The sequence below is a fragment of the Hippopotamus amphibius genome, chromosome 5 (assembly GCF_030028045.1).
Source record: "Hippopotamus amphibius kiboko isolate mHipAmp2 chromosome 5, mHipAmp2.hap2, whole genome shotgun sequence".
Taxonomy (NCBI): Eukaryota; Metazoa; Chordata; class Mammalia; order Artiodactyla; family Hippopotamidae; genus Hippopotamus; species Hippopotamus amphibius.
Window position 1 is genome coordinate 32,143,996 of NC_080190.1, and position 26,747 is coordinate 32,170,742.

At 53.1% G+C, this 26,747-nt stretch overlaps 1 protein-coding gene across 1 annotated transcript in view; it reads left to right on the top strand.

Moving 5' to 3' along the window:
- Nucleotides 1-6,999: 6,999 nt before the first annotated feature.
- The window catches only part of RRP12 (ribosomal RNA processing 12 homolog), a 28,925-nt gene continuing 9,177 nt past the window's right edge, over nucleotides 7,000-26,747 (top strand). Inside the window, exons 1-25 of the mRNA XM_057735879.1 lie at nucleotides 7,000-7,228; nucleotides 7,713-7,948; nucleotides 10,550-10,633; nucleotides 11,705-11,781; nucleotides 12,285-12,390; nucleotides 12,595-12,711; nucleotides 13,795-13,933; nucleotides 14,022-14,149; nucleotides 15,083-15,181; nucleotides 15,774-15,865; nucleotides 17,536-17,647; nucleotides 17,878-17,975; nucleotides 19,215-19,329; nucleotides 20,373-20,515; nucleotides 20,730-20,851; nucleotides 21,816-21,880; nucleotides 21,960-22,122; nucleotides 22,548-22,702; nucleotides 22,970-23,037; nucleotides 23,598-23,691; nucleotides 24,552-24,710; nucleotides 24,840-24,920; nucleotides 25,104-25,209; nucleotides 25,438-25,545; nucleotides 26,047-26,204. Of these exons, the coding sequence (XP_057591862.1) occupies nucleotides 7,090-7,228; nucleotides 7,713-7,948; nucleotides 10,550-10,633; nucleotides 11,705-11,781; nucleotides 12,285-12,390; nucleotides 12,595-12,711; nucleotides 13,795-13,933; nucleotides 14,022-14,149; nucleotides 15,083-15,181; nucleotides 15,774-15,865; nucleotides 17,536-17,647; nucleotides 17,878-17,975; nucleotides 19,215-19,329; nucleotides 20,373-20,515; nucleotides 20,730-20,851; nucleotides 21,816-21,880; nucleotides 21,960-22,122; nucleotides 22,548-22,702; nucleotides 22,970-23,037; nucleotides 23,598-23,691; nucleotides 24,552-24,710; nucleotides 24,840-24,920; nucleotides 25,104-25,209; nucleotides 25,438-25,545; nucleotides 26,047-26,204 (2,964 nt within the window). The 5' untranslated portion in view covers nucleotides 7,000-7,089. The remainder of the gene's footprint in view (nucleotides 7,229-7,712; nucleotides 7,949-10,549; nucleotides 10,634-11,704; nucleotides 11,782-12,284; nucleotides 12,391-12,594; nucleotides 12,712-13,794; nucleotides 13,934-14,021; nucleotides 14,150-15,082; nucleotides 15,182-15,773; nucleotides 15,866-17,535; nucleotides 17,648-17,877; nucleotides 17,976-19,214; nucleotides 19,330-20,372; nucleotides 20,516-20,729; nucleotides 20,852-21,815; nucleotides 21,881-21,959; nucleotides 22,123-22,547; nucleotides 22,703-22,969; nucleotides 23,038-23,597; nucleotides 23,692-24,551; nucleotides 24,711-24,839; nucleotides 24,921-25,103; nucleotides 25,210-25,437; nucleotides 25,546-26,046; nucleotides 26,205-26,747) is intronic.

Below are 26,747 nucleotides of genomic sequence, written 5' to 3' on the forward strand. Positions count from 1 at the left end.
TAACTGGCATCCCGCCTCTAGAGCAAAGATGTTATGCTACTCCTGGCCTCTGTGCCTTTGCAGCTGCTGTTCCCTAGGCCTGACCCATACCTCCACCTTTCCTTTCTGGTCAACTTCAACTCACCATGCAGCTCCAGTGTCACTGCAGTGGACTGAATGTTTATGTCCTCCCCACATTTATATGCTGAAATCCCAACCCTCGCTGTGATTGTATTAGGAGGTGGGGCTTTGGGAGGGAATTAGGTCATTAGGGCTCATGGGATTAGAATCTTATAAAAGAAAGCCCACAGAGTTCCCTTGCCCTTTTTGCCATGTGGGGACACAGCAAGAAGACAGCAGTCTATGGGTCAGCTAGTGGCTCTCATTTGACACTGAATCTGTCTGCACACTGATCTCGGGCTTCCCAGCCTCCAGAACTGTGAAAAACAAATTTCTGCTGTTTCTAAGCCACCAAGTTTATGGTATTCTGTTATAGCAGCCCGAATAGACCAAGGCTGTCACCTTACCTGAAGGTTATCCCTGACTCTCCTCTGAGGCCTGACCACACCCTGCCAGGCTCGGGGCTCCCGTACTCCTGGGTGTACCTGGCTGGTGGCACTGATCATATCATCAGCACCAGGTTTTTGCTGCCACCCCAACCAGCCTGTGAGCACTGGACGTGAGAACTAGGCTACTTTCATCTCTTTGTAACCAGCTGGTCATGAAGAAAAGGACTTGAGAAAAAGTAAGTTACAATTCCAACTCTACCATTTGATGCTGTTGGGAACTTAAGCAAGTTACTTGACTTTCCCCAGCTTTGGTTTCTCTGTCTGTAAAATGTGGATAATGATGTGAAAGGAAAATCAACATGGAGTCAGTATTGCTAAGAGAACATTCTAAAATGGAGCTGGGAGGCCTTTGAGGAAGTATGACTTACGCACGTCTAGGCCTGGATGGAAATCTGGCATTTTGAGCACTTATTACCTTAATGCAGGCATCCAGAGCATCTGCCCAGTGTTCCAGAAACTCAAGATATTTATCAGACCCTTACCCTAAAACACCTGTGATAGACTATCCCTTAAGGACAAACATTTCCTTTCTTGCACCAGAGTGCAGCCTGGTGGCTTTTGCCTTTATAAGCCCCGACTCTCTTCCCCGGGACACTCTTTAGGTTTCACCCAAATTTGTGTCTCCAGAACTGCAATTTTTAAGAACAAAATAAACCCTTTCCCTACTTACAGCCTTGTGTGTGTGTGTGTGTGTGTGTGTGTGTATTGTTGTCGTTGTTTGGTTGACAATAACACCACCTACTGCACAGCACGATTGTGAGGACTCAGCAGGGTCACGTGTGTAAAGTGCTTCCAAAGCTTCCTGTTAAAATTCAGACCCCTTAGCCTGGCCCTCGAGGCCTGACAAGATCTGTTTCCAACCTACTTTGCCAGTTTTACTTTCAAAAACTCCCCTCCTCATCAAAGATAGCCCTCTGACGGGGACTTCCCTGGGGGTCCAGCAGTTCAGAATCCACCTTCCAATACAGGGGATGCAGGTCTGACCCCCTAGTCGGGGAACTAAGATCCCACATGCTGAGGGGCAACCAAGCCCATGCACCGCAACTAGAGAGAAGCCCGTGCACCGCAACAAACAGCCCGCATGCCACAACTAAGATCTGATGCAGCCAAATAAATAAATAAATATTTTTTAAAAAATTTGGTTATGTATCTAAGGGTCAGCTTATTCAAAAAAAAAAAGAAAGCCCTCTGACAGCCCGCTTATGTGGGGGGCATCTTCTTGGACTCCCAAAGCTTTACCTGAACCTCTCTTGTGCCTCTAGCTGAGCCTGGCTAATGTCATGTACTCATTTGGCAAATAAATGTATTGCACATCTGCTAAGGGCCAGACACGGTGGTGGGCTCTGAGACACAAAAGTGACCAGACACGGACCCTGTCCTCAGGGGGTTCACAGTCAGCGGGAGGCAGAGAAGCAAAATGCAATTCTATGAATTGAGTAACAGTAAACATTAATATTACTAAGGGCCCTAGGAGCGTTAGTTACAACATCTCTGATTCACAAATGAGAAGTCTGAAGTGTTTTGTGCTTGTCTCAGCACCATTAACCTACAATTATCTTAAGAGTAGAGCGAGAATCTTTAAACACTTCATACACTTACTTAGCACAATGCCTTGCACATAATAAGTGCTCAAGAAATAACTTTTGGGTAAGTAACTGAGTTAAATGAATCAGAAGCAGTCATCCTAACACCCAGTAGCAATTCAGAAGCTGCTCATTGCCTACCCAGTATCTTCTTCCCTTCCACCTTAGCAACAGAACTCCCACCTGGGGGTTCCCAACTAAAAGACTACATTTCTCAACCCCCTCTGCAGCTAAGTTTGGCCAAATTACTACATTCTGGCTGATCAGATGTAAGTGAAACAGGCTTAAAGGGAACTGACCTGCCTGGGAGGTGTGCCTTTTGGCTCTTCCTCTCTTCCTTCTTACTGAGTCTGGGTCTTGGCCTGGATTGTGATGTGATGGTTGGAGCTCCTGCAGCCCATTTTTGGTTTTTGTTTTGTTTTTTTAAATTAATTAATTGGCTGTATTGGGTCTTTGTTGTTGCACACAAGTCTCTAGTTATGGCGAGGAGGGGCTACTCTTCGTTGCAGTGTGAGGGCTTGCTTCTCAGTGCAGTGGCTTCTCTTGTTGTGGAGCATGGTCTCTGGGCACGCAGGCTTCAGTAGTTGAGGCACACGGGGCTCAACAGTTGTGGCTCGCAGGCTCTAGAGCACAGGCTCAGTAGTTATGGTGCACAGGCTTAGTAGTTGTGGTGCACAGGCTGAGTTGCTCTGCAGCATGTGGGATCTTCCTGGACCAGGGCTCGAACCCATGTCCCCTGCATTGGCAGGTGGATTCTTAACCACTGCGCCACCAGGGAAGTCCCTGCAGCCCATTTTTGGAGAATAAAGTGACACTGAGGATAGAAGTGACATACCATGGAGGGTGGAGCAGCAAAGCAGGGAGCCCAGGACCCTGAAGACTCTGTGGAGCCACCATACCAGCCTGGACTACCCACCTACCTCCTGATTTTCTAAATGTGAAAGAGTTAACCCTGTGTGTTTAAGCCACTGTAGCAAGGTCTCTGTTATAGCAGCTGAAGATGATTCCTTACTGATAAAGAGGCCTTGTCAAGAATGGGGTATTCAGGGAATTCCCTCACAGTCCAGTGGTTAGGATTCCACTGCAGGGGGCACAGGTTCGATCCCTGATTGGAGAACTAAGATCCTGCATGCCGCATGGCCAAAAAAAAAAAAACCCCAAACAAACAAACAAACAAACAAACAAACCCAGGTGGTTCAAAGTAGTAAGTGCAGAAGGATTTAATTTTGGAGTAAGATTGAATTTTGGGGAACCAGCATGCCAGGTTATCATGGTGATCCCACTGTCTCTCCTTATCCAGACTCCCTTCTGCCAGCCATGGACACCTACTGTCAGGTGGGAAGAAAGGGTGGACTCCACCTTGGGGACAGTTCTCCCTTTGAGCAAGAGCACATCTGCCATGCCAGTCCCCTCTGCATCAGAAACACACTTCCTTTTTAGTACACCAGGCCATTCACTCATCCCCTTGTGCCAGGCATGGTGCTAAGCAACTGGCATGGGCGATCTCATTTCAGCCTCCAAATAGCAGCCCCATTTTCAGAAGAAACTGTGGCCTAGAAAGTTCAGCTGCCTGCCCCCAGTCACACCTAGGATGAGGCTCCAAATGCAAGCTTGCCTAAGCCCAGAGCCTGGTTGTTGACAAGCTCCAGCCGTTAGGAAAGTGCTCTGGAGCGGTTGCAACTCCACTGCCTGGGTCATGAAGGGCTGCCCAGAGCGACAAAGCCTTTCTCCCGTGCCCAGAGCTTGAGCCCTAAGTCAAACATCCAAACCATCGCTTCCTCTTTGTTTAGGGCAAGAGGCTAAGCCTCAACTTCCGTTTCCTCCTGCCTAGTGTCACAACAGATTACAGTCCCACTGACCCAAAAAGGGCCTTTCCTGCTGGTCCTGGGCTCAGTGCTTTGGATGCAGCAGCCCCGTTCCTTCCATATGAGCCTCAAAGAGGGTTTTAAGAGCAGGGGCTACAGAGGGGGCTCCTCAGCTAAGAGCTGGATCTCCTGGCTTTTGCCCATTGACCGACTATGTGACCTTAGGGGTGTCACTCAACTCCTTGGAACCATGTTTCCCCATCTGCGAAATGAGGACACGTGCTCTGTCTTCCTCAGTTAGTAGGTGAGAAGGTGTTTTGCAACTCAAGAAGAGTTTTTTGGATTATAATAATGAGCTCACATTTACTGCCTTCTCATTATGTGCCAGGCAGTGCTAAGCACTTTTACATGTGCTGTCTTCTTTAGTTCCATAAACCCCATAGGTAGGCATTCTTATCTCCATTTTACAGATGGGGAAACCTGGGGCTCACAGAGTAAGGCAACTTGCTCAAAGTCAGACAACAAGCGGTGGTACTCGAATTCTAACCCTGAGGGTCTGACTACAGGATCCATCGTACAAACCTGAGTGGTCCTTATTAGCCATAAACATGTCGCTAGTCATGGGGATGGCTAATGCCTCTGGGTGGAAGACGTTGCTGGAATTCAAGGTCGACTTTAGTCCTTCACCTAAAAGGTGAACCCTGGGGTACAGGGTGGGAAACAGTGTGCTCAGGCCATCTGGATCCTTCTTGCCCTCTCTCCTGGCACTACATGTCTTCCCAAGGAGGCTCTGAGCAGATGCCTCAGGATGGAGGGCCAGCAAGGAGCCTGTGGCCCCTCCAATGCTCATTCCAGACTGATGGTTCATCCAGGGCTGTATCCAGTTATGATGCAGACTCGGTTTGCAGGCCCGCGGTGGTGCCTGCTGTCTAGGAAAAGGATAGGAAGGCTGCCACTACCCTGGGCCTCTTCATCTCCCCATCTGATTTGCAGAACTCCAGCCTGCTCAGTGGTAGTTGCTGGTTGTTGCTGTCTCTGTAGGGTTTTGACTTTAACTGTTTGTTTCCAGAGCTCCCTCTGGTGGCAAAAGCGCACCATGGCCCCCTTCACAAGGTACCGCTAACATTTACGGAGCAGTAAGCATTTTGACAAACACAGCTTTCGTACTGAAACAGAGTAGCCCAGTGGGTTCAGTATTATTATTACCACTTTACGGAATATGAAATGCAGACTCGGAGAGGTTAAATCCTTGCTCCGTGTCATGTGGAAAGTAAGTCCAGACTCGAACCCGACACTTGGTCTTCTCTCAAGTAACTGTCCCCACATCTAGACCTCTGGTGGGGAGCAGCACCGGCTCGCTCACAATAGTTTCCAAACTTGGCTTCCTCTTCTTCTTCAGCCCACTAGTTCCTTTTTCTCAGGCTTACAACCCAGGTCTCAGCCTATGTCCCAGGAGCGGGGCCTGATCGGAGGGGTTGGTGGTGACTCCTGCAGCTGAAGGTGCGGGCGGGGCCCAGAGGCAGCGCTCAGCAGCCTTAGCTGCCTTCGCTGCAGGGATGCTTTCTCATGTTAACAGTCTTTATGCTTTCTCTGCTCTGTGTGCAAGGACTTTTTATTTTTAGTAAACCAATGAAGTGTAATATGTACACAGAAAAGTGCACAAATTTTGTGTACAGCTCAATGAGTAATCACTCAGTGAATACATCCATGTAAACTCCCTGCTGAAAAAAATTAGAATATTGCCACGGTGGCCACTCTCAGCTATGACCACCATGAAAACTGCTATCCTGGCTTCTAATACTGTAGATTAGTTATGCCTGGTTCTGAACTTCAGGGGAGCCAGTGTGGTTGGTGAGGGCCCGCTTCCTGGTGCGTAACGAGTGCCTTCCTGCCTTGTCTTCACATGGTGGAAAGGGCTAGGCATCTCTTTCATAAAGCACCACTTCCTTTCACGAGGGGCCACTCTCACAACTTAAACACCTCTCCAAAGCCCCACCTCCTAACACCATCATCTGTGGGAGTTAGGATTTTAACAGTTGAATTGGGAGCTGGGGGAGGACACACACGGTATCAAGTGAAGGAAGCTGTATGCAAAATCTTTGTCAACTTCCGGTTCACTTACAAGACTGACTCATTGAAGTGTCTTACTCAGGGGCAGCTAAAAAAAATGTCTGTACAATGAATGTTTAACGCCTCATCAGCCAAAAGCCCCCAGATCAAGCCTTAGTCTGACAAAATCAGATTTATTGATTTGACTTGAGGGAGGGAATTCCAGAGGAATCTTGGAATGCTGCTCTGCAAGAGAAGGGAGGGAAGCTCTTCTGTGACGTTTTGGGCTCTGGCTAAAGGATGTGGGGGAGGGTCTCAAGGCAGTGAGACTCAGTTCTGGATTGCTTTCTGGTTCTGAAGCGGAATTGGGAGAAAAGGAGATTAAGTAGTTGGGACTGAATGCTATCGTGAGGCAAGGGTAGTTTAGCAAGTGGGTATCCCCAGTAATAAATGAAAATAGCTAAGCCGGTGTAGAGCCTCACTGGCTGCTTTTTTCTCTTTCCAGCCCAAACTAGTTTTCACTCTTTCAGGTCTGACCAGGTATTAACTTTTTTTTTTAATTGAAGTATAGTTGATTTACAATGTTGTGCCAATCCTTGCTGTACAGCAAAGTGACTCAGTTGTACACATAGACATTTTTTTTAACATTCTTTTCCATTATGGTTTATCCCAGGAGACTGGATATAGTCCCCTGTGCTATACAGTAGGATTAACTCTTTCAAATAAATTTGTTTCTACTTTTAAGTTTTGAAATTAGATTTCCAAAAATATAAATGTACTTTTGTTTGTTTTTTAACCTGCAAAGGAATTCCAGTTTTATAAGACTCACGCTTGTGGCCAAGAACAGTAGCCCTGGAGTAAGAGCCGCAGCGTCTCCCTGACACGAGGCCTTGCTCCCTAGGAACGGTCCGAGCCGCTCCCAGATGCGGGCCTGGAGAACAAGTGAGACCGGATGTTGACTCTTTTGCTATGGTAACGGACGCGAATACGGAAGTTACGCCAGAGGAAGAGGAAGTGGAGCGGGCGGCGAACCCATGTGGGTGCTGCGTGTGTTTCTAGATCACTGGGACCGGGTCCTTTAAACTCACTCCCGGTTTAGTAGACATGGGTCGTTCGGGGAAGTTGCCCTCCGGGGTCTCGGCCAAGTTGAAACGCTGGAAGAAAGGCCATAGCAGCGACAGCAACCCGGCCATCTGCAGCCACCGCCAGGCCGCCCGCAGCCGCTTCTTCAGCCGGCCCTCAGGTATCAGGGTCGCGACCCCGGCGGGGTTCTGGGCGGGCCTGGGTCTCGATAGGATTTGAGTCTCTCTGGAGGCTCTGGGGCCCAAGCATCGGACTTTTCGTCCCTTAAAATGTCCGATCTGGAGCCTGCTGTAAAGGTCCACCCTCCCCATTTAACAGATGCAGAAACTGAGTCCACAGGAGGGAAGTGACTTAACTAGGGTACCACGAGTATCAGAGTCAGTACTCACGCCTATAATTAACCTTGGTGGCTCTTTACAAAGCGCTTCCACCCTCCTCTCTTTCCCAGGCCCCTCACTGGAGGGTTCCCTTTCTGGATCTGATAAGTTCTAGGCTTACTGTGGGCTGCTGAGGCAGACCGCGTTCAGAATGTAGCCTCTCGGATTGGCCGGCGGCCTGGACGTCCTGGTTTGTTTCCTAGGAGTGCTTCTTGTTCTCTTGGCCAAAAGGAGGTCCATTGTTTACCCTTTGCCCCCGGTTCTCAGGGAAGAGCGACTTGACAGTTGATGCGGTGAAGCTGCATAATGAGCTGCAGTCAGGGTCCCTGCGCCTGGGCAAAAGCGATGCCCCTGAGACGCCCATGGAGGAGGAGGAGGAGTTGGTGCCGGCTCTCACCGAGAAGTCGTCGGGCACCTTCCTGAGTGGCCTCTCCGACTGCACAAACGTCACCTTCAGCAAAGTGCAGCGCTTCTGGGAGTCCAACTCGGCTGCCCACAAGGAGGTAGGGGTGAAGCTCAGGACAGCCGGAGGCTAGTGAGGGGCTGCCAGCCGACTGCTGTCTGGTGACAACAGGTGTAATCCCTAGATGATGTGTCACTCCTCCTACTCTTTGTGTCCACTGCTTATTACCTCTCCTAGGGCAGCTTCCACTTTCTGCTTTTTCTAAGAGCATTTTCCTGGCTCAAGTGTAAAGTCCCTCAGGGTGTTTTCCTGACAATTTCCAAATGTCCAAAAAATGTATTTTGCAAACATTTATCTCTTCAACTATACCTAACACAGGCCTTTTTATATATTGATAGAATGTTTTCAGGAAACATTTGTTGAGTAATTTAATACTGAATAACAGTGGTTAGAAAATGCTTTATCAAAGAAGACCTAAGTGTTATTTACTTTTTTTTTGGTTACAGTTTTAAATTATATATATTTATATTTTTTCATTGTTTAAATGAAGTGTCAAAACTATAAATGATAACAAAGTGAGGTTAGTAGAATAAAATATGAAAGTTGTTCTCCCAGCTTAACTCCTTTGTGGTAGTTACAGTTCACAGGTCACTGTGTGCTGTTCTAGACCAGCGCTGTCCAACAAAAATGTCATGTGAGCCACATACGTAATTTTAAATTTTCTAGTAGCTATATTAAGTAAAGGTGAAAAAGATGCAGGTGAAATTAACCTTAATTATATATCTCATTTAACCTGGTATACCCAAAATATTGTCATTTCAACTTATAATCAATATTGTTTTTAATAATTTTATTTATTTATTTATTTATTTATATTTATTGGCTGCATTGGATCTTCGTTGTTATGTGCAGGCTTTCTTTAGTTGTAGAGAGCAGGGGCTACTCTTCCTTGTGGTGCGCAGGCTTCTTGTGGTGGCTTCTCGTTGCAGACAATGGGCTCTAGGCCTCTAGGCATGCAGGCTTCAGTAGTTGTGGCGCACAGGCTCAGTAGTTGTGGCACATGGGGTTAGTTGCTCCGAGGCATGTGGGATCTTCCTGGACCAGAGCTCAAACTCATGTCCCCTGCATTGGCAGGCAGATTCTTAACCACTGCGCCACCAGGGAAGCCCCTATAATCAATATTTTTAAAAGTAAGGTGTTTTTGCATTATTTTTATCATAGTAAGTCTTCAAAGTCTAGTTTGAAATCTCCATTTGGATGCTAAATCTTCATTGGCAATACTTGATTTGTGTTTAAAGTTCATAAAGCTTACAGTTGCAAAAGTAGATTTATATACCCAAGTAGTTCTAAATCCATTTCCTTATAACTGGATAAAGTATTTGTTTTTAAATATAGATAATTGGGGCTTCTCTGGTGGCTCAGTGGTTGGGAATCTGCCTGCAAATGTAGGGGATGCAGGTTTGAGCCCTGATCTGGGAGGATCCTACGTGCTGCAGAGCAGCTGAGCCCGATCACAGCAACTACTGAGCCCGTGCGCTGGAACTGCTGAGGCTCGTGAGCCTGGAGCCCATGCTGTGCAACAGCGGAGGCCACCACAGTGGGAAGCCTGCACATTGCGGTGAAGAGAGTAGGCCTCGCTCTCTGCAACAACACGGGGCCCACGCGCAGTGGCGAAGACCCAAGGCAGCCAATAAATAATGAATACATAAGTAAATAAATAAATGCATAAGGTAAATAAATAAAAAATAAAAAGATTGGGTTGTTTCCTTATTAAAAATAAATAAATAATAAATAAATAAATAGATAAATAAAATTAGGGATTTCCCTGGTAGTCCAGTAGTTAAGACTATGCCCTCCCAATGCATGGGGCCCAGGTTCGATCCCTGGTTGGGGACCTAGATCCCACATACCGCAACTAAAAAGATCCTATGTGCTGCAACTAAAGATCCCGCATGCTGCAACGCATGCCACAGCTAAGACCCACGCAGCCAAATAAATAAATGTTTCAAATAAATAAATAAATAAACAATTAAAAATTTTAAACATGCAGTTCCCCAGTCACACTAGCCACATCTCAAGTGCTCAATGGCCTTTTGTCCAATTACTGTTCTAGACTTTTTTTACCCACATTTTTTTTAGGTTTACTGAAATATCATTATATTTTATATAGACCATTCTGCAACTTTTTCCCCACTGATCAGTATTTCTAAGTTAATCTGTATAGTTATTCATCATTCTTTTCAATAGTTACATAGTGTTTGAATCTATCATTATGAGTCAAAAATTATTCACACTCTGATTATATTAAAACTACTGTAGATTCCACAGCCAGAGTGTGATGATTTTTGACTCACTCTTGTATCCTAAGAGTACATTTGTAATCCCCTGCTGACGGCTGCTTTATTGCTCTAATTGGTTGCTGCAGTGAACACACCTGTGCATGAGTGTTTGCACATTTGAGCAGGTATTTCTATGTGGGGTGGAGCCCTAGAGGTGGGTTTCGGGCAGGTATGTGAGGCTTCCTGCTTGCTCCCTGTTCGCTGGGCCCCGTGTGTGTTCCCCTGGCTCTAGATGCTGCTCATCTCGTCTGCGCTGGGCTTTGTCAGGAGGTTAACTTGTGAAGGAGGAAGGAAAAGAGGCTACCCTGGTGTGGGGTTTGATGGGAAATAGATGTCGTAGCTGCCTTCTACCTCATGTGCAGATCTGTGCTGTGTTGGCTGCTGTCACCGAGGTGATTCGCTCCCAAGGCGGGAAGGAGACGGAGACTGAGTACTTCGCTGCCCTGGTGAGTGGGTGTGACTTGCTGGTGGGCAAGCAGGTTATTCAGGCTGTAGAGAGGAGGCAGGGCCCCTGCATGTGGGGATGGAGGACAGCCTTGAACAGGTGAAAGCGCTTCACTTATTCTTGGGTGCCTTGGTAAGTCTTGTTGGATTCACGACATTATTCTTGTAAAACAAAATACACCACTCTTTTTTTTCCCCTAATTGATGAAACTGAGTTACGCCCAGGAGATTCTCTAGTAAAGTTGTTTCAAAGTGTAGTCTGGGGGTCCCCAACACCCTTTTGTGGGGTTGGCTGGGTCAAAATTATTTCCATGGTATTAGAACATCATTTACCTTTTTCTGCTGTTTCTCACGAGTGTGCCATGGAGTTTTCCAGAAGTTACCTGATGGCGGATGACGCTTTGATGGTTCATGGAATTGTGCTTGCACATTCTTGTGTTTTAAAAAATTCTCAGTTGTAATTTTTAATGTCATAAATATCAGTAGAGACAACTTGTAAACAAGACCTCCTTGGTTAATCCTCAATAAATTTCCAGGGTGTAGAAGTGTGAGAAACACTACTCCAGATCAGCGGCCGGCAGACGGTGGCCCGCGGGCATGGTCTGACTGTGACCTGTTTTTGTACAGCTTGAGAGCTGAGTGGTTTTTACATTTTTATAAGACTGTTAAAACACACAAAGAGGAATATGCAGCAGAGACCATACGTGACCTGCAAAGCCTAAAGTATATGTTATCTGGCTCTTTACAGAAGAAGCTTTCTAACCTCTGCTCCAGAATAATGAAGTAAATTAGATAGCACTATATGGTTTCCATCATGTGTCAGGCAGTGTCTGATGTAGTGTAGTAGTTCAGTTAAACCTCACAACACCTTATTATCCCTAGTTCACAAATGAGGAAGCCGAGTCACAGAGCAGTTAGGGTGCTAGTCCAAAGTCACAGTGGCAGAGCTGGGATTCGAACCTCTGACACCAGGGTTCTTGGTCCTAACCATCCGGCTGGGCACACAGTGCCCCCAGTACCCCATTTGCCCAGCGTGACACATTTCTCACTCATACCCCACGGTCTGGCCTCAGATGACAACAATGGAAGCGGTGGAGTCCACGGAGTCTCTGGCCGCAGTCGCTTACCTGCTGAACCTTGTCCTGAAGCGGTGAGTCCTGGCTTGAGGGGGAAAGAAGGGAGTGGGGGTGGAAGGGAGGAAGAGGATCAGGGAATTATTAAAAAGAACAAAAAGATGCTAAGTATCAGGTGGCATTCTACCAGCTCAGGCTCCAGGGAGGCCTGGGATGTTGCAGACAGAATGTGAGTGCTGGCGCCTGGGCGGGGGCAGCCCTGTGCTGCGGGTGGGGCAGGAGGGACAGGGTGGAGTGTTGCGCCAGGATGTCTGGAGGCCTGCAGCCAGGGGGCAGGTGGGGAGAGGACTGGGGGAAGTTTATAAGGACCCATCTGGTGGATAGTGGAGAGTGGGTGTTGGAGAAGGTGGAGAGGTGCAGAGCTCAGGTGCCGTGGAAATGCTCTGAACTGGGCATCAGGAAGGGTGGGCTCGCTGAGTGACTGGGCCGGCGCTGCCCCGCTCTGTCCAGCTTCTCCTCCAGACCAGCTGCTCTCGGAGGCCTCTCTGGGCTTCTGACCTTCTCTCTTTTCTCCCCACAGCGTGCCCAGCCCTGTGCTCATTAAGAAGTTCTCCGATACCTCCAAAGCCTTCATGGATATCATGTCAGCCCAGGCCAGCAGTGGCTCCACCTCTGCCCTCCGATGGGTCAGTGTTTGGGTCTCGGTGTCCCCCTGCCGTCTTCCAGAGCCCGTCTGATTTGGCTGAAGCTTGGATGCTCCCCGGGAGGGGTACAGGCACTCCGTGGACCCTCAGAAAGCCCTTTGGCATTTGTTGGGGTTGGTGAGAACCTGGGCTCTTTCCCACCTGGCTGAAGCAGGTGGAGCTGAGAGACTTGCCTCTCCTCTGAAGGTCCTTTCCTGCCTGGCCACCCTTCTGCGGAAGCAGGGCCTGGAGGCCTGGAGCTACCCCGTGACCCTGCAGGTGTACCATGGGCTGCTGAGCTTCACTGTGCACACCAAGCCCAAGGTGAGGCTGTGGGGCCCCAGCACGTGGGAGGGGGCAGCCACTGCAGTAAGTGGGCTGGGGCTGGTCTGCTGAGTGTACCGGGAAGATCGCCCTGAGTGCTGGGCTTTTGTCCGAGGTTCTACTCCTGCCTGAAGCCCCATCTGCTAGCTAGCCCCTTCAGGGGGGAAGGTCATGGTCAGGCCTATTTGAGTCTCTGCCGCCTCGTTGGTCAGTGACGTGTTTAGTTTCATTGCCAGGAGAGGGAGCTGGGGGGGGGCTTTGGAGTCACACAGACCTGAATTGAATATTGGACTCACTGCTTGTGCTGAGACCCTGGGCAAATTACTTCATATCTCTAAGTCCTGATTTTTAAGCTGTAAAATAGGGATAATATCAACTTTGCTGCAAGGTCATGGCAACACTCTGGTGTTCCCCACAGGTTTGGCGCAGCTCCTGGCTTATAGCGGATGCCCAGAAAGCGGTGCTTGGCCACTTTGCTTCCCCCTGAAATTTAGGGCAGGGAACGTGTATCCATCATCACAGTCATAAGAGTCACTCCCTGTGCTAAGCGCTCTGATCCCAGGCAGGCTCACGCCTCCTTCTGTGTGTATCCCAGTGGTGGTTCCCTCACTTGCTTCAGGTCTCTGCTGAAACATCACACCACTGGAGTGACACTTTCCTGATCACTGTATAAAAGGTGACAGCCCCTGTTTTATTGTCTGAGAAGTACTTTTACCTTCTGGCGTGCATTTCTTTATTTCCTGCTTCCCGATGAGTTGTTGGTTCACTGGTGAACCGGTGGGCGCTCCGTGTTGCTGGATGATTGCATGAGTGAAGGAATCGGTGTTGCAAAGATGAGATACTGAAGCTCAGAGACTAAGTAGTTGGCTTGCTCAGGGCTGGTTGGTGAGTTAGTAGAAGGGCAGGCATCGAAACCGAGCTTTGTGTTGCTCATCAGCCTGGAGTCCACACACACGAAGCCCCAGGCGTGGCCTTGGCCCTGTAGGAGGTGTGTGATCAGTGCTCGTTGCTGGTGGTTGTGACAGCCACCTGCGCTGCTGGTTGAACGCTGACCCGGCCCTGTGCTCCCTCCTTGCCCCTCAGATCCGGAAGGCTGCCCAGCATGGAGTGTGCTCCATCATCAAGGGCAGTGAGTTCATGTTCGGTGAAGGAGCCCCTGCCCATCATCCTGCTGCCGTTTCCACTGCCAAATTCTGCATCCAGGAGATCGAGCAGTCTGGAGGTGGGGGAGCGCGGTGGAGCGCGGGTGGCGGGGGACAGGGCCTGCTGCAGAGAGTGGGCTGGGGTCTCAGCTCCCCTCTGTCCGCCAGGCTCCAAGGAGGCCACCACCACGCTGCACATGCTGACGCTGCTGAAGGACCTGCTGCCCTGCTTCCCCGAAGGCCTGGTGAAGAGCTGCAGTGAGACCCTCCTCCGGGTTATGACGTTGAGCCACGTGGTGAGCTTGGGCCCCAGAGTGAGGGGCACACTGAGGAGGAGAGGGCGCAGAGCTTCAGACCCCAGGCCCATGGTGCTGGCACTTGGGAAACCCACTGTTCAGGCCAAAAGCAGGGGCTGGGGTCTTCTGGCCCTGACCCTGCTCTTAGCTGTACGCAAGGACACTATCTCATCTCCGGGGTTGGACAGAACAGGCATCTTCAGTGGGGAGATGAGGTCAGGGAGAGGGTGGAACCTTGGCGGGCTGGTAGAGCGTCAGTCCTCCCCCTGCCTTGAGCTCCACCCCAGCCACAGTCAGGGTTGCTTCTCTCTCTGTCTCGCTCACTTTTTGCTTATTTATTAACATCAGTATGACAGCTTTAACGATACATAAAAACGATCCTTTGCATTTGATCTCCTAGCACAATTCTGTTAATCTTTATGTATTCTCTTATACTGTTTGTTCACACATGTATTTTAAAGCATTCATTATATAGATAACACGATAATTGTGTAAAAGGAAAAAAAAACATTCCGAAGTATATAAAGTAAAAAATAGAAGTCTCTTTTTCCCTCCAAGTCTTATTTCCTGAGATAAGTTGTACAGACAACTTGCTGTGTATCCTTCCCAACATTTTCTTTTTAGATAAGCAAACATAAGAACGTGAAAATACAGCTATAAAATATTATAGTATGCCAACCATTTGCAGCCCATTATGTTAAAAAACATTTTGTTCATATTTCTCCATGGTCCTTGTTTAAATCTTTTTTTTTTTTCGGTGGCTGCCCAGACTCACTGAAGCAGCAGTCCTCTGAGTGTCCAGATGTAGGGGGCATGTTTGAGGTTCAAGGGGCCCGGGTCTCCAAGCCCACCGGCTGGAGTGGGATGTTGAGAAGGCCAGGGCTCTGTGGCCTTTGCAGCGGGTTCCCCACTAAGCCTCCATGTCCTCTGCAGCTGGTGACAGCCTGTGCCATGCAGGCCTTTCACAGCCTCTTCCATGCCAGGCCCAGCCCGGGTACCCTGCCGGCAGAGCTCAATGCCCAGATCATCACGGTGAGACCTGGCGGGGCGGGGGCACGGGGGGCACGGCCGTGCTGGGGGGCAGCCCTGGTACTTGTCTGCAGAGTGAGGTTGGATAGGCTGGGCTGGGCTGCCCCAGTGTGGGAAGCGGGTAGACAGGCAGCCGGGAGACCGGCCACCAAAGCTGCATCAGTGTCCACGGGAGCTGGGGGCCCTGACTCTTGACTTCGTGGCAGTTAACCTGCTAAACTATTCAGCGTGGTTTCATGGTGTTAACAGGTACCTGGAACAAGGGCTCTCAATGTTAGGGATCTCTGGGTGGAGTCGGGGAAGGGGACACAAACCCCCAAACTGTTTGCAAAGTATGTGCACATGCTCACGTGCATTTTTCTGGAGAAGGGTTCTGGCTTCTGTCAGGTTCACAAAGGGTTGTGTGACCCAGGTTATTCTTGACTGCTCCCAGAGACTTTTTTCCCATGGAAGCAGAAGCGGAAGGGCTTCTCGGAGCAGAGAAAGGACAGTCACGGGGATGTGCTGTCTGCTAGGGATGGGAAGGGGTCCTATCGTTGGGCTGCTGCTGAACACACTTGCTCAGTCACCTGTTCATCCTCTGTCCCACCCCTAGGCCTTGTATGACTACGTTCCCAGCGAGAATGACTTACAGCCCCTGCTGGCCTGGCTGAAGGTCATGGAGAAAGCCCACATCAACCTGGTTAGGTAGGGATGCGGTGGAGGGCGGTCCCGCGGCCTCCAGCCAGGCTCCCTACCCTGCAGCGCCAATGGGAGGGATGTGAGCCGGAAGCTGGAAGGTGTTCAACTTTCTGGGGGTGGCGGCGGTTCTGTGTTGAGTGTGTGCGGACCAGCTCTTGTGTTTGAGAAGGCAGACAGGGTAGCACAGCCTGTGTTAGCCAGGGCTGCTGCCTTTCTCTCCTGCCAGAGCATTTACCAGCCAGCTGTGAGGAGCAACAGGGCCGAGAGCACCTTCCCCACCGAGAGGTGGGGCCCGAGTGCCATCCTGGTTCTTGTCACCCTGGCTGTCACCCTGTGCAGTTGGTTGACTTCTCAGAGGATATCATCCGCTTCCTGCGGTTCCACGCTGCTCCCCGCCTGGGTTAATGGTCCCCTCCTCTGGGTTTCTCAGTCCTGCGAACCCAGTTTCTGTTTTGCATCTCTGTCATAGCACTCACTGTTATAGTAGCCACTAGATAGCTCCACTTTTGCCAAATAAGGCCGAGAATAAAATAGAATATCAGTTGGTGATTGTGTGTTGCCTGGAGCCAGGGTCCCCAGGCCCCGGCGGCTCGACCACTGTGTCATCCTTCCCTCCACTGAAGGCTTCCTGTCGGCCTGCTCTCCCCCAGGCACCGTGCTGGGTGCTTTGCATCGATGTTTCATTTCACTGATCACACCACTCCATGAGGAAGGTCTTAGCTCATTTCATAAACCAGAAACCGAAGCACTGCGAGTTAGCTAGTCACGCAGCTGCAAGGGAGCAAAGCCAGGTCTCTAGCCCAGGCCTGCCAGGCCCACCACGTCCTTTTTCTTGCACCATACCGCCTTTTACCTGGAGGTGCCAGCAAATGGCCACATCTTTTTGTTCTCCACTTCTCGGGGTTTATCCTGCAGGAGGACTTCCATGGTTGTAGGATGTTTGTTGTAGCACTATAGGTAATGGCAAAAGCACATAGGAGCAACCTAGATGTGGCCCGGGGGTACTGGTTAATGCAAACAGTGGAATACTAGGCAGCTGTTAGAAATAACCGAGGTAAATGTGTGCATGCAGATGTGGGAAGACCTCCAAGATGTATTGAGAAAAAGCAAGGTGCATGATTATTTGCATTCTTGAGCCGAACTACCAGGGTGTGAATCCTGACGCCCCCCACCCCCCTCTAGCTGGGTGGCCTTGGGCAAGTTATTTAACTTCTCTGTGCCTCAGTTTCCTCATCTATAAAATGGGAATTGTAATAGGATTTAATCTCAGTTGTTGTAGGGTTTTTGGTTTTGTTTTTTGCAAGATTTAAGTGAATTAATGTTTATTGTTGCACCAGTGCTTAGCACGTGATAATTGTTACATAAATGTTAGTAATTATTATTTTGTGTGTTTGTGTATGCATAAAAACTTCTGGAAGAGTATTTGAGAAATTTAACCTTGATTTTCCCCTGGGAAGTCCATCTTCCCAGGAAGGCATGCCCTTCATTTTATATCCTGGAGACCTGTTTGCATTTTTTTACCACATGTAGCTGTCACCTGCATGACAGCACTTTCTACAGTTGCCCATCAGAAGGGCCCTGTAGGGCTCCACAGATCTGTGACTGCTGTCAGACCTGAGCCATCTGAGTCCCCGAGGCCCAGGGCCAGGCCCCACAGAAACTTTTTGTCTTGACAGGCTGCATCGGGACCTGGGGCTGGGCCACCTCCCTCGCTTTTTTGGAACTGCGACAACCTGCCTCCTCTCCCCCCACTCACAGGTGGTGACAGCGGCCACCCAGTGCCTCCAGGTACTACAGCCCCCCAGCCCCAGCGTTAGCGAGGGCAGCAAAGAGCCTCAGAGGGTCTCCTGCTGCCCTGTCTCTCCCAGAGCTCGCCCCAGGCCTCCAGCTGTGTCCCGGGGAGGAGGTTCTTGGGGTGGGGATGGGCTTCCTAGAAGCTTCAAGAAGCCGTCACCTGGGAAGGCTGAGTGGCACTAGGGGGCTGTCTTGGGCGCAAACAGCTGTGGCCTCCTTTGCAGGAGATCCTGAAGGAGTGTGTTGCTCCCCACATGGCTGACATTGGCTCCGTGACCTCCTCGGCCTCGGGCCCTGCCCAGTACGTCGCCAAGATGTTCAGGTGAGAACACAGCCTCTGCGTTAGGAGGGAGTGAGCTGTGCCTGTGGAAAGGTCCTCACGTTGACACGTACTCCTCTTGTCACTGTGGTGGGCCCTGTGCACACTGCCAGAGCAGCTGCTGTCGGTTTGAGCACTGGCCACACTCCAGGTGCCATGGTGTCGTACCCATGAGTGTGGACTTGGGGGCCCATCATCCGGGGCGACTTCCTCCACCGCTCAGCACCTCAGGGTCCTCATCAGTCTAACAGAGGTGAGGACTGAGTGAGGTCATATATGTAAAGTTCTCAGAATACTACCTGGTATGTAGTTAAGCACCCAATAAATGGAAACTACTGGTAGTCCTTATGGTTCTAGGAGATAGGTGCTCACCCCGTTTTACAGATTGGGAAAGCTGAGGTCACTCAATTCGTAAGTGGCAGCCTGACCACAAAGTCCAGTGTTACTCACATGCTGTGCTGCCCTCCACGCCTGTGAGAGGAGCTGTTCCCAGAAATGGCCACCGACCGCCCTGGTCCTCCCATCCTCCAGTGAGGAGCCTCGGAGCACCAAGGGGCTAGGATCCTTGGTGTCTCCTCTGGATCTGTCTGCCCGGCTCCAAGGTGTGGTGCTTTGGGTTCTGTTCCTCGTGAGGACATAGGCTGTTTCCTGTGGATATACCTGGAATGAAGTTTCTGGAAAACTGAGGAATAGAACTGCCCCACCCCCAGCTCACCTCTTTCCCCACACTGACTCCTGTTGGCCAGTCCTGCCTGAAGCCTCCAGGGCTCGACTTCGAGAGATGAGCTGACCACTGTGTACACAGGCCAGAAGGGGCTAGCCGCCGGCCAGGCCCCCCAACTGCTGCGGCTTTCCTCCCTCTGCCCGGACCACCTGTTCCTACCCCATCTTCCCGCCTCTGTAGGCCCAAGAAAGCATGGGACAGTGACAGCTTTGGAGGGACATGGGACAGGCTTTGGAGGCCCACTTTGACAGAGTGACACCAGCAGGTTACTCGGTCTCTCTGAGCCTCAGTTTCCCCATCTGAAGATGGAGCAAATAACCTACCTCACAGCTTTTTCTTGAAGTGTGAGGATTACATAAATGAAACTCTTAGCACAGGGAGTACTTGGTACTCTCCCCCTTGACCTTTCCTGGGGTCCCACCCTTGCTGTGGTCATAGTTCCTGGGGCTAGCCATGGACTTCCTGGTCGCGGCCCCGTGGAGCATGACCGTGGCCTTGACTGCCCACTCGCTTGGCAGGGCCGTGGAGGAGGGCCTGACGTACAGATTCCACGCGGCGTGGAGCTCCGTGCTGCAGCTGCTGTGTGTCTTCTTTGAGGCGTGTGGGAGGCAGGCCCACCCTGTGATGAGGAAGGTGAGTAGGGGTGGGTTGGGTCAGGGCAGGAGGCGGTGCTGGGACTGTTAGAAGGTGGGCTCCTGGAGGGGCACGTGTCTCTGTTACCTCAGCACTTTACCCTGCTGCCCCCCAGGGGTCCCCAGCAGGTACCCAGTACTGTGTCCCCAGGAAGGTGATTGGGCCAGTGTGGGAAGAGCAAGAGGAGGGACGGAACCATCCCCCACCCCTACTCCCCCCCCGCAACGCCTGCTCACTAGTTTTAGCTGGAGTTGATGGTTTTGAAACTTTCAGGGAACCAGTGTGGTTCTCCCTCACCCCTCTTTTAGTTTTTAATTCTCTAAATTTTCTGTAACACGTGAGCATAGTATTTTAGGCAGCCTTAGGTCCCAGGCAGGTTACTGCAGCCCGGAGTAAACCACTTAAGGCTCAGGGATCACCCAGAGATCCTTCCCAGCTCCGGAGCGGGTGGGGCCTGAGGACAGGCCGCAGACCCCCCTGCAGCGGGGGAGCAGCTCCCGGCCTCGTGGGGCCTTCCTCACGGACTCCCCTTGTTGCTGGTTGGACAAAAGGAGCCACCCTGGGAGGGTAGGGGCTTCCTTGAGAAGCCTGGCCCGGGCCCTACTAGATTAGGTTGGCAAACCCGGCTCCTGTGAGGGCTCCCCGAGGAGTGAGGCTCGCCAGGGGGCTCTGGGGGCTGCGGTGGACCAGAGGCGGCAGCTCTGTCTCGCGGGGCAGCTGCTCCGCAGTGCTACGTGTGGGTCTGCGCTTCACAGACCTTCCCATTTTTCAGGATAAACTGGAAATCTGCATTTGTATGTAAAAATCTCCTGGTTTTTACACGTTACTAACAAATACAGAATTCTTTTTAAATCCCGGGGCATTGAGGAGGGGTCAGACACATCTGAGGGTTAAATTTGCTTAATGGTCTAGGACCTCTCCCTGGAGCGTAACCTGGGCCCACACTCCTGTCCTCATCCTCCGGGAGACTCTGGCCCAGACCCAGCCACGGGTGCCTGCTCTGCAAGCCCGTCCTAATGTCTGGTCCCTCGTCTCTGCTGCAGTGCCTGCAGTCCCTGTGTGACCTGCGCCTCTCGCCCCACTTCCCCCACACGGCAGCTCTGGACCGCGCAGTGGGGGCGGCGGTGGCCAGCATGGGCCCCGAGGTGGTGTTAGAGGCGGTGCCTTTGGATATCGATGGCTCTGAGTAAGTGCAACCCCGCTTGGCTTCCATACCAGCCCCCGGAGAGCCGCACGGCTGAGCCTCCCCTGGCAGGGTGTCCGCGCCCTCGGTGACATCTCTGCGTGCCGCGCGGGTCAGTGGGAGAGGCCAGAGCAGGGCCTGTGCTGCTCTCGGCCGGGTGGGGAGACAGCCGCAGGCCGTCGCCGCTTGCCTACCAGGCCTTGCCTGCTCCTCCCAGAGAGACTCTGGACTTCCCTCGGAGCTGGCTGCTGCCCGTCATCCGGGACCACGTCCGGGAGACGCGACTTGGTTTCTTTACCACTTACTTCCTGCCTCTGGCTACCACCCTGAAGAGGAAAGGTACGCGCCCACCCCAGTCCTGGAGCTTCAGCCGCGAGGGTCAGGAAGGGCTCCTGGTCCAGCACCTCAGCCTTGGAACATCCAGTAGCCTCCCCGGGTCAAGCGAGTGGCCAGCCAGTGCTGGAGTGCCGTTGTCCGCAGCGTCCGGGGCATGGCCAGACACCCCCAGTGCGGGACCTGCCCCGAGGCGGGCAGACAGGGGCCTCTTCTCCCCTCAGAGGAGTAATTAGACTGAGTACACACCAGTTTATACATACAAAGATACTCCTTGTAAAAACCCTGAGACAGCCCACACATCCGCCGGTGGGGCTCCAGTGAGGTCAGTCGTGGTGCAGCGCTGCCGTGGGACACAGGATGCTCCCTGTAGAGAAGGAAAGACACCTGACGTGGCCATGGCTGTGCTTAGTCCATGGGAAGCTGAGCAGATGAGGTTCACATCTCAGCCGCTCCACAGTTGGGTGCTGTCAGGCAGGTTTATCCGCCGCCCCCGGGTCTGCGCCTCATCTGTAAAATGAGGACAGGCGTTGCACTGGTGCGAGGAGTAAAGGAATAATCATGGAAGTGCACATCACACAGGCTGCCACGTAGAAATTGTTCGGTAAATGGTACAAACTTTATTTTTATTGTCAAGTAAAACAAGGTTTCAGAACCAGACATGTATAGTACCGTCCTTTTTATGTTTTTGAAAGTGTGCACGTGTTTGGAGAGATATGAGAAAGTCAGAAGAGGGGAGGAAGATTGAGGGGGCAGAGATTGTGGGGAGACATCGCTTTCTGCTCTACACAGGTCTTTTTAGTTTTCAGAACAAACAAGTGTTTGTCAGTAACAAGTGTTACGTTTAGTCCGTGGAGCGGGGGAGTCACCCGTGTTCCTGTCCTCATCACTGGGCTCTTGGTTTGGGTACAACTGAGGCCTGTCGGCCAGGAGCGTGCCCAGAGTCATGCTGTGTCCTGTGTCCCTCTAGCAATGGACCTGGCCCAGGCGGGCAGCACAGTGGAGTCCAAGATCTACGACACGCTCCAGTGGCAGGTGAGGGGTCGGGCGTGGGGAGGACAGGCGGCGCAGGTTGCCGGGAGTCCCTCTCCGCTATCGTCCCCTCCCTCCTCAGATCTGGACCCTCCTGCCCGGGTTCTGCACGAGGCCCACAGACGTGGCCACCGCCTTCAGAGGGCTGGCGCGGACGCTGGGCACGGCCGTCAGCGAGCGCCCAGACCTGCGGGTCCCTGTGTGCCAGGCCCTGCGCACCCTCATCACCAAGGGCTGTGAGGCGGGTGCGTGTGGGCTGCGGGGTCGGGGCTGGGGCGGGTGGCTGCTGTGGCGCCAGGCCCCGACCCTGTCTGGCCAGCTCGTTGCCTGGGCCACCGCTCATCCTTTGCAAGGACCTGAGTGTCTACTGGGGACCCGAGGAGTTAGTAGGACACTGAAAACTGCCCCTTTTCTTTCTTTACTCTCCATGTGCTGGCAGCTACCGGGAGTTGTCTAGCCTTCATGTGGGGCTGGCACTCGGCTGGCCCCATAGACTGTGGTGGCCCCTGTTCTCTGTGCTCTGGCCTCAGCCTCTCCTGTCCCAGAGAAGCCCCAAACCCCTGACCCTGTCGCAGGTCCCCCAAAGGAATGCTCTGGGCTGCAGCCCCAGTGGCCTTTGAGGCAGGGGCATCTCTTGGCCCTTTGGTGCAAACTTTGGTTCTCCTGCCAGAGGCCGACCGTGCTGAGGTGAGCCGCTTTGCGAAGAACTTTCTGCCGATCCTGTTCAACCTGTACGGGCAGCCTGTTGCAGCCGGGGACACCCCAGCCCCCCGCCGGGCCGTGCTGGAAACCATCAAAACTTACCTCACCATTACTGAGCCTCAGGTGAGCTGGTGGAGGAGGAGGGGGAGCGGTCTCCAGTGGGTGAGTGTTGCACTGGGGTGTTAGAAAGGCCAAGACCCTACGTCCCCACCATGGTTCACTCGGACCTCTGCCACCAGAAGAACAGGGGACCATATGCCAGCAGTGGGCTGGGCTTGAGGCTCCTAAAAGTGGAGGAGAAAAGGGGGAAGAGAAGAGGGTGCGATTCTGTGACCTGCTGTGCTCTGAATTTTCTCTTCAACATCCCACCTTCTCCCTTTGGGCTGCTAGTTGGTGAATGGTTTCCTGGAGAAAGCCAGTGAGAAGGTGCTGGACCCTGTCAGCTCTGACTTTACCAGGTAAGTGCCCCATTTGAGCTGGGACAGCTCAGGGAGCTTGAGGGTGTGTCCAGCAGAAGCCCTGTGTTTCTCTCTGGAGTAATTTAGGAAAGTCTTGAGATAGTGAATGTCCCAGCTCTACCATGAGGCCGGACTGGCTCCTCCTTCCTCGAGAAGCATAGTAGTCTGCTAGGGAAGGGTGAGGACGCTGGAGATGTGCTGCTGGGGTTCAGATCCCAGCTCTGCCACTTACAGGCTGTGACCTTGGATGAGTTACCTATCTACTCTGTACTCTATGCCTTCATCTGTAAAATGGGCGTAATGATAGTACCTGCAACAGGGTTGCTGTGAGGATTGAGGGGATAAATACAGGCAAAGCGTCAGGAACAGTGCTGGTACCTTGTGAGTGCTGGATTAGGTACAGGCAGTGATTACTGTGCACGGGCTCCTTTGAGGCTCCCTGTCCTCCTCGCCCTGACCTTTCCCACCTCCCCCGTACCCGGTAGACGTGACGACGTTGGTAGTCCATGCCCTTCCCCAGCCTCCGCTAAGCCCCTCCTTGGTCTCCTGTTGCTGAGCAGATTGTCCGTCCTGGACCTGGTCGTGGCCTTGGCTCCCCATGCTGATGAGGCCGCCATCGGCAAGCTGTACTCCACCATCCGGCCCTACCTGGAGGTGAGCACGGAGGCCGGGAGCCCCCCACGACCGCACGCGGGGAAAGGGGGCTCCTGGTGGGGGGTGGGGCCTGTCTCCTTATCTCCGTGCATCGCTGCTGCCCGAGATCGGGTCTTCATCTGCTTTCTGGTGGCATGGCTGTCCTTTGTACCTGTCTAGCCCTGTGCTCTGTCACGTAGGTGCCAGGGTGACACAAATGCACGGCCGTGCTGAGATGCTATGCTCAGATGCCTCACCTGCTAAGATGCCTCTTGTAGAGCCGAGGCCTGACTCACTAGGTCCATCCCTTCCTGGCCTGATCTTCACCCCACCCGGCCTCATCCCCTTGCTGCCACTGCAGCCTCTTTAGGCTGCTTTTAAGAGTTCTCTCTGTGCCTTTGCACATGCTGGGTCCCCTGCATGACGCGCTCACCCCTGCCCGCTGTGGCTAACCACCAGGCAGAAGTCAGGCCCGTGTGACTTCCTGAAAGCTGTCACCACCGCAACGTTTATAAGAAGCAGTTCCCCAACAGCGTGCGACGTGCTCCAAGTGGAACAGACAGGCGGACACACAAGTCCGGGGCAGGGTCACCTAACCTCAGGAGTGGTGTCCCGGGGGAGCAGAAGGCTCCCCTCGGCGTCCCCTGCCTGGCCCAGAGTTAGCCTCTAACTGTCCGTGTTCTCCCTGTCCTCCTGTCAGAGGTCACACGTTCCAGAGGGCGGGGCCCGCTTCTCTGAGTCCCCTCCAGGGCCGGTCGCAGCTCATGTGGCTGCTCTGTGGATGTTGCTGGTCTGGGTGGGGAGGGTGGGGGTGATGGACGGGTGGGGAACCTCCCCAACCTTCTCTCTCACCCACCCCTGTCCGCCGTGCGCCCTCCCAGAGTAAGGCCCACGGGGTACAGAAGAAGGCCTACCGTGTGCTGGAGGAGGTGTGCGCCAGCCCGCAGGGCCCCGGGGCCCGCTTCGTGCAGAGCCACCTGGACGACCTGAAGAAGACCCTGCTGGACTCGCTGCAGAGCACCTCCTCACCCGCCAAGAGGGTGCGCGCCAGGGGCCCTGCTCTGCCTGAGGGGGTCGGGCAACACCAGAGGACCAGCACAGAGACGCCCAGAGGGCTTCTGGGGCGGCGGTGGCACCGAGGGCCCTGACCGTTGTCCCCTGTCCCGCAGCCCCGCTTGAAGTGCCTCGTGCACATTGTGAGGCAGCTGTCAGCCGAGCACGAGGAGTTCCTCGGCGCCCTGGTCCCCGAGGTGAGGCGGCGCGGCGTGTGTGCTCTGCGCTTCCTTGGAGCGTGGCTCCTGGAGGCCTGCCGGGCTCGGGGAGGGCGGGGTCGGGAGGGGGGTGGCCTGGGAACGTGAGTGCCCTTACCTGTCCACTCTGCCAACCCGGGGTGGCCAACGGCGGAGCCCGTGCTAATGGGGGTGTCTGGGCAGGTGATCCTCTGTACCAAGGAGGTGTCAGTGGGGGCTCGGAAGAACGCTTTCGCGCTGCTGGTGGAGATGGGCCACGCTTTCCTTAGGTTTGGCCCAGACCAGGAAGGTGAGGCCCGGGTGACGTGGGGCTGGGGTGGATGCTCGGCTCCCGGCCTGGGTGAGGAGGCACCCCACAACCACTAGTCAGAGAGAAAAAGCAGGGACAGCTGTCTGGCCCTGGCCCGGGGCAGGCTGCTCCTCTCTGGCTGGGATCCCCCCTCCCCTGTTGGGCCCACATTGCGGCGTGCACAGCGGGCTCTGCCCTGGGCGACGCCCCCTGCCCTCTGCCCCCCAGAGGCCCTGCAGCGCTACCTCGTGCTGATCTACCCCGGCCTCGTGGGCACTGTGACCATGGTCAGCAGCAGCATCCTGGCCCTGACCCACCTGCTTTTCGAATTTAAAGGTAAATGCTATTCCCTTGAAGGCCCAGGAAGCCCTCAGCACAGGAAAATGACCAGGAGGTCAGGACAGGGTGGCTACCAGAACAGAGAATGGCCCCGGGAGGGAGGATGAAGAGCTGGAGCCAAGCCTGACCGCCTCCTGCCCGCTCTGCCGCCCAGCTTGGCTTTCCCCATCCCACAGCTGCCCTCGTCCCACTGTCAGTGGGTTGGAGGCGGTTAGGTCCCATGCCCAGATTTTAGTCCCGGTTCTGCCTCTTAGCAGCCATGTGAAACCTTGAACAAACTTAGGAACCTCTTGGAAGCTTACTCTCTTGTCTCTGAAATGGGGGAGAGAAACAGCACCTGCTCACAGGGTGGCTGAAGGACTAGAAGAGATACTGGCGGAACGTGACTAGACCCATGCCAGGCACACGGAAATCCCCCAGGGGTCAGCTCCCACTCTTGTGACCCGGCAGGGGTCTCGGGTCTGGGTGTCTCTGACAGTGGCCCTCTGGCCACCACAGGTCTGATGGGGACCAGCACGGTGGAGCAGCTGCTGGAGAACGTGTGCCTGCTCCTGGCGTCCCGCACCCGCGACGTGGTCAAATCAGCACTGGGCTTCATCAAGGTGGCAGTGGTTGTCATGGACGTGGTACACATGGCCAAGCACGTGCAGCTGGTGGTGAGTGTCCCCTTCTCCTCGGCAGGTGGCAGCAAGGCCCGAGAGCTGCCGGCAGAGACCCAGTGAGCCTTGAGGCCAGCCAGCTTCGAACACTTTTTTAGCTGTGCTCTGTCTTGCGCAGCAGAAGTTTGTGCAGGAGCCCTGGAGGGGACCCGCAGGAAAAGGCCCACCTGGTGGAGGTCAAGGGGCACAGCATCCAGGCTGCCTCTTGTCGCCCGACACGGCCCCCTCCATAGCATCAGGGGCTCTGCAGGGCAGGGGCCGGTGGGCAGGGCCACCCCTTGGTTTGCAGATGGCAAACTGAGGCCAGAGATTTCCCAAGGTCACAGTGCTAGTGAGAGCACTCCTGGGAACAGAACTGCGACTCTGTGCCCTCCCTTGCAGGGCCCCAAATCTCCCATTTTCTTTTCCCTCTTGCATTGTGACCTTCCGGGTTTGAGAAGGCTCCTCTGGACACCCCTGCTGGGCTGCAGAAGTGCCTGAAGAGCCCCCTGGTATTGGGCCCCTGGCCCCCTCCTGCTGGGCGTAAGGCGTGCAGCAAGC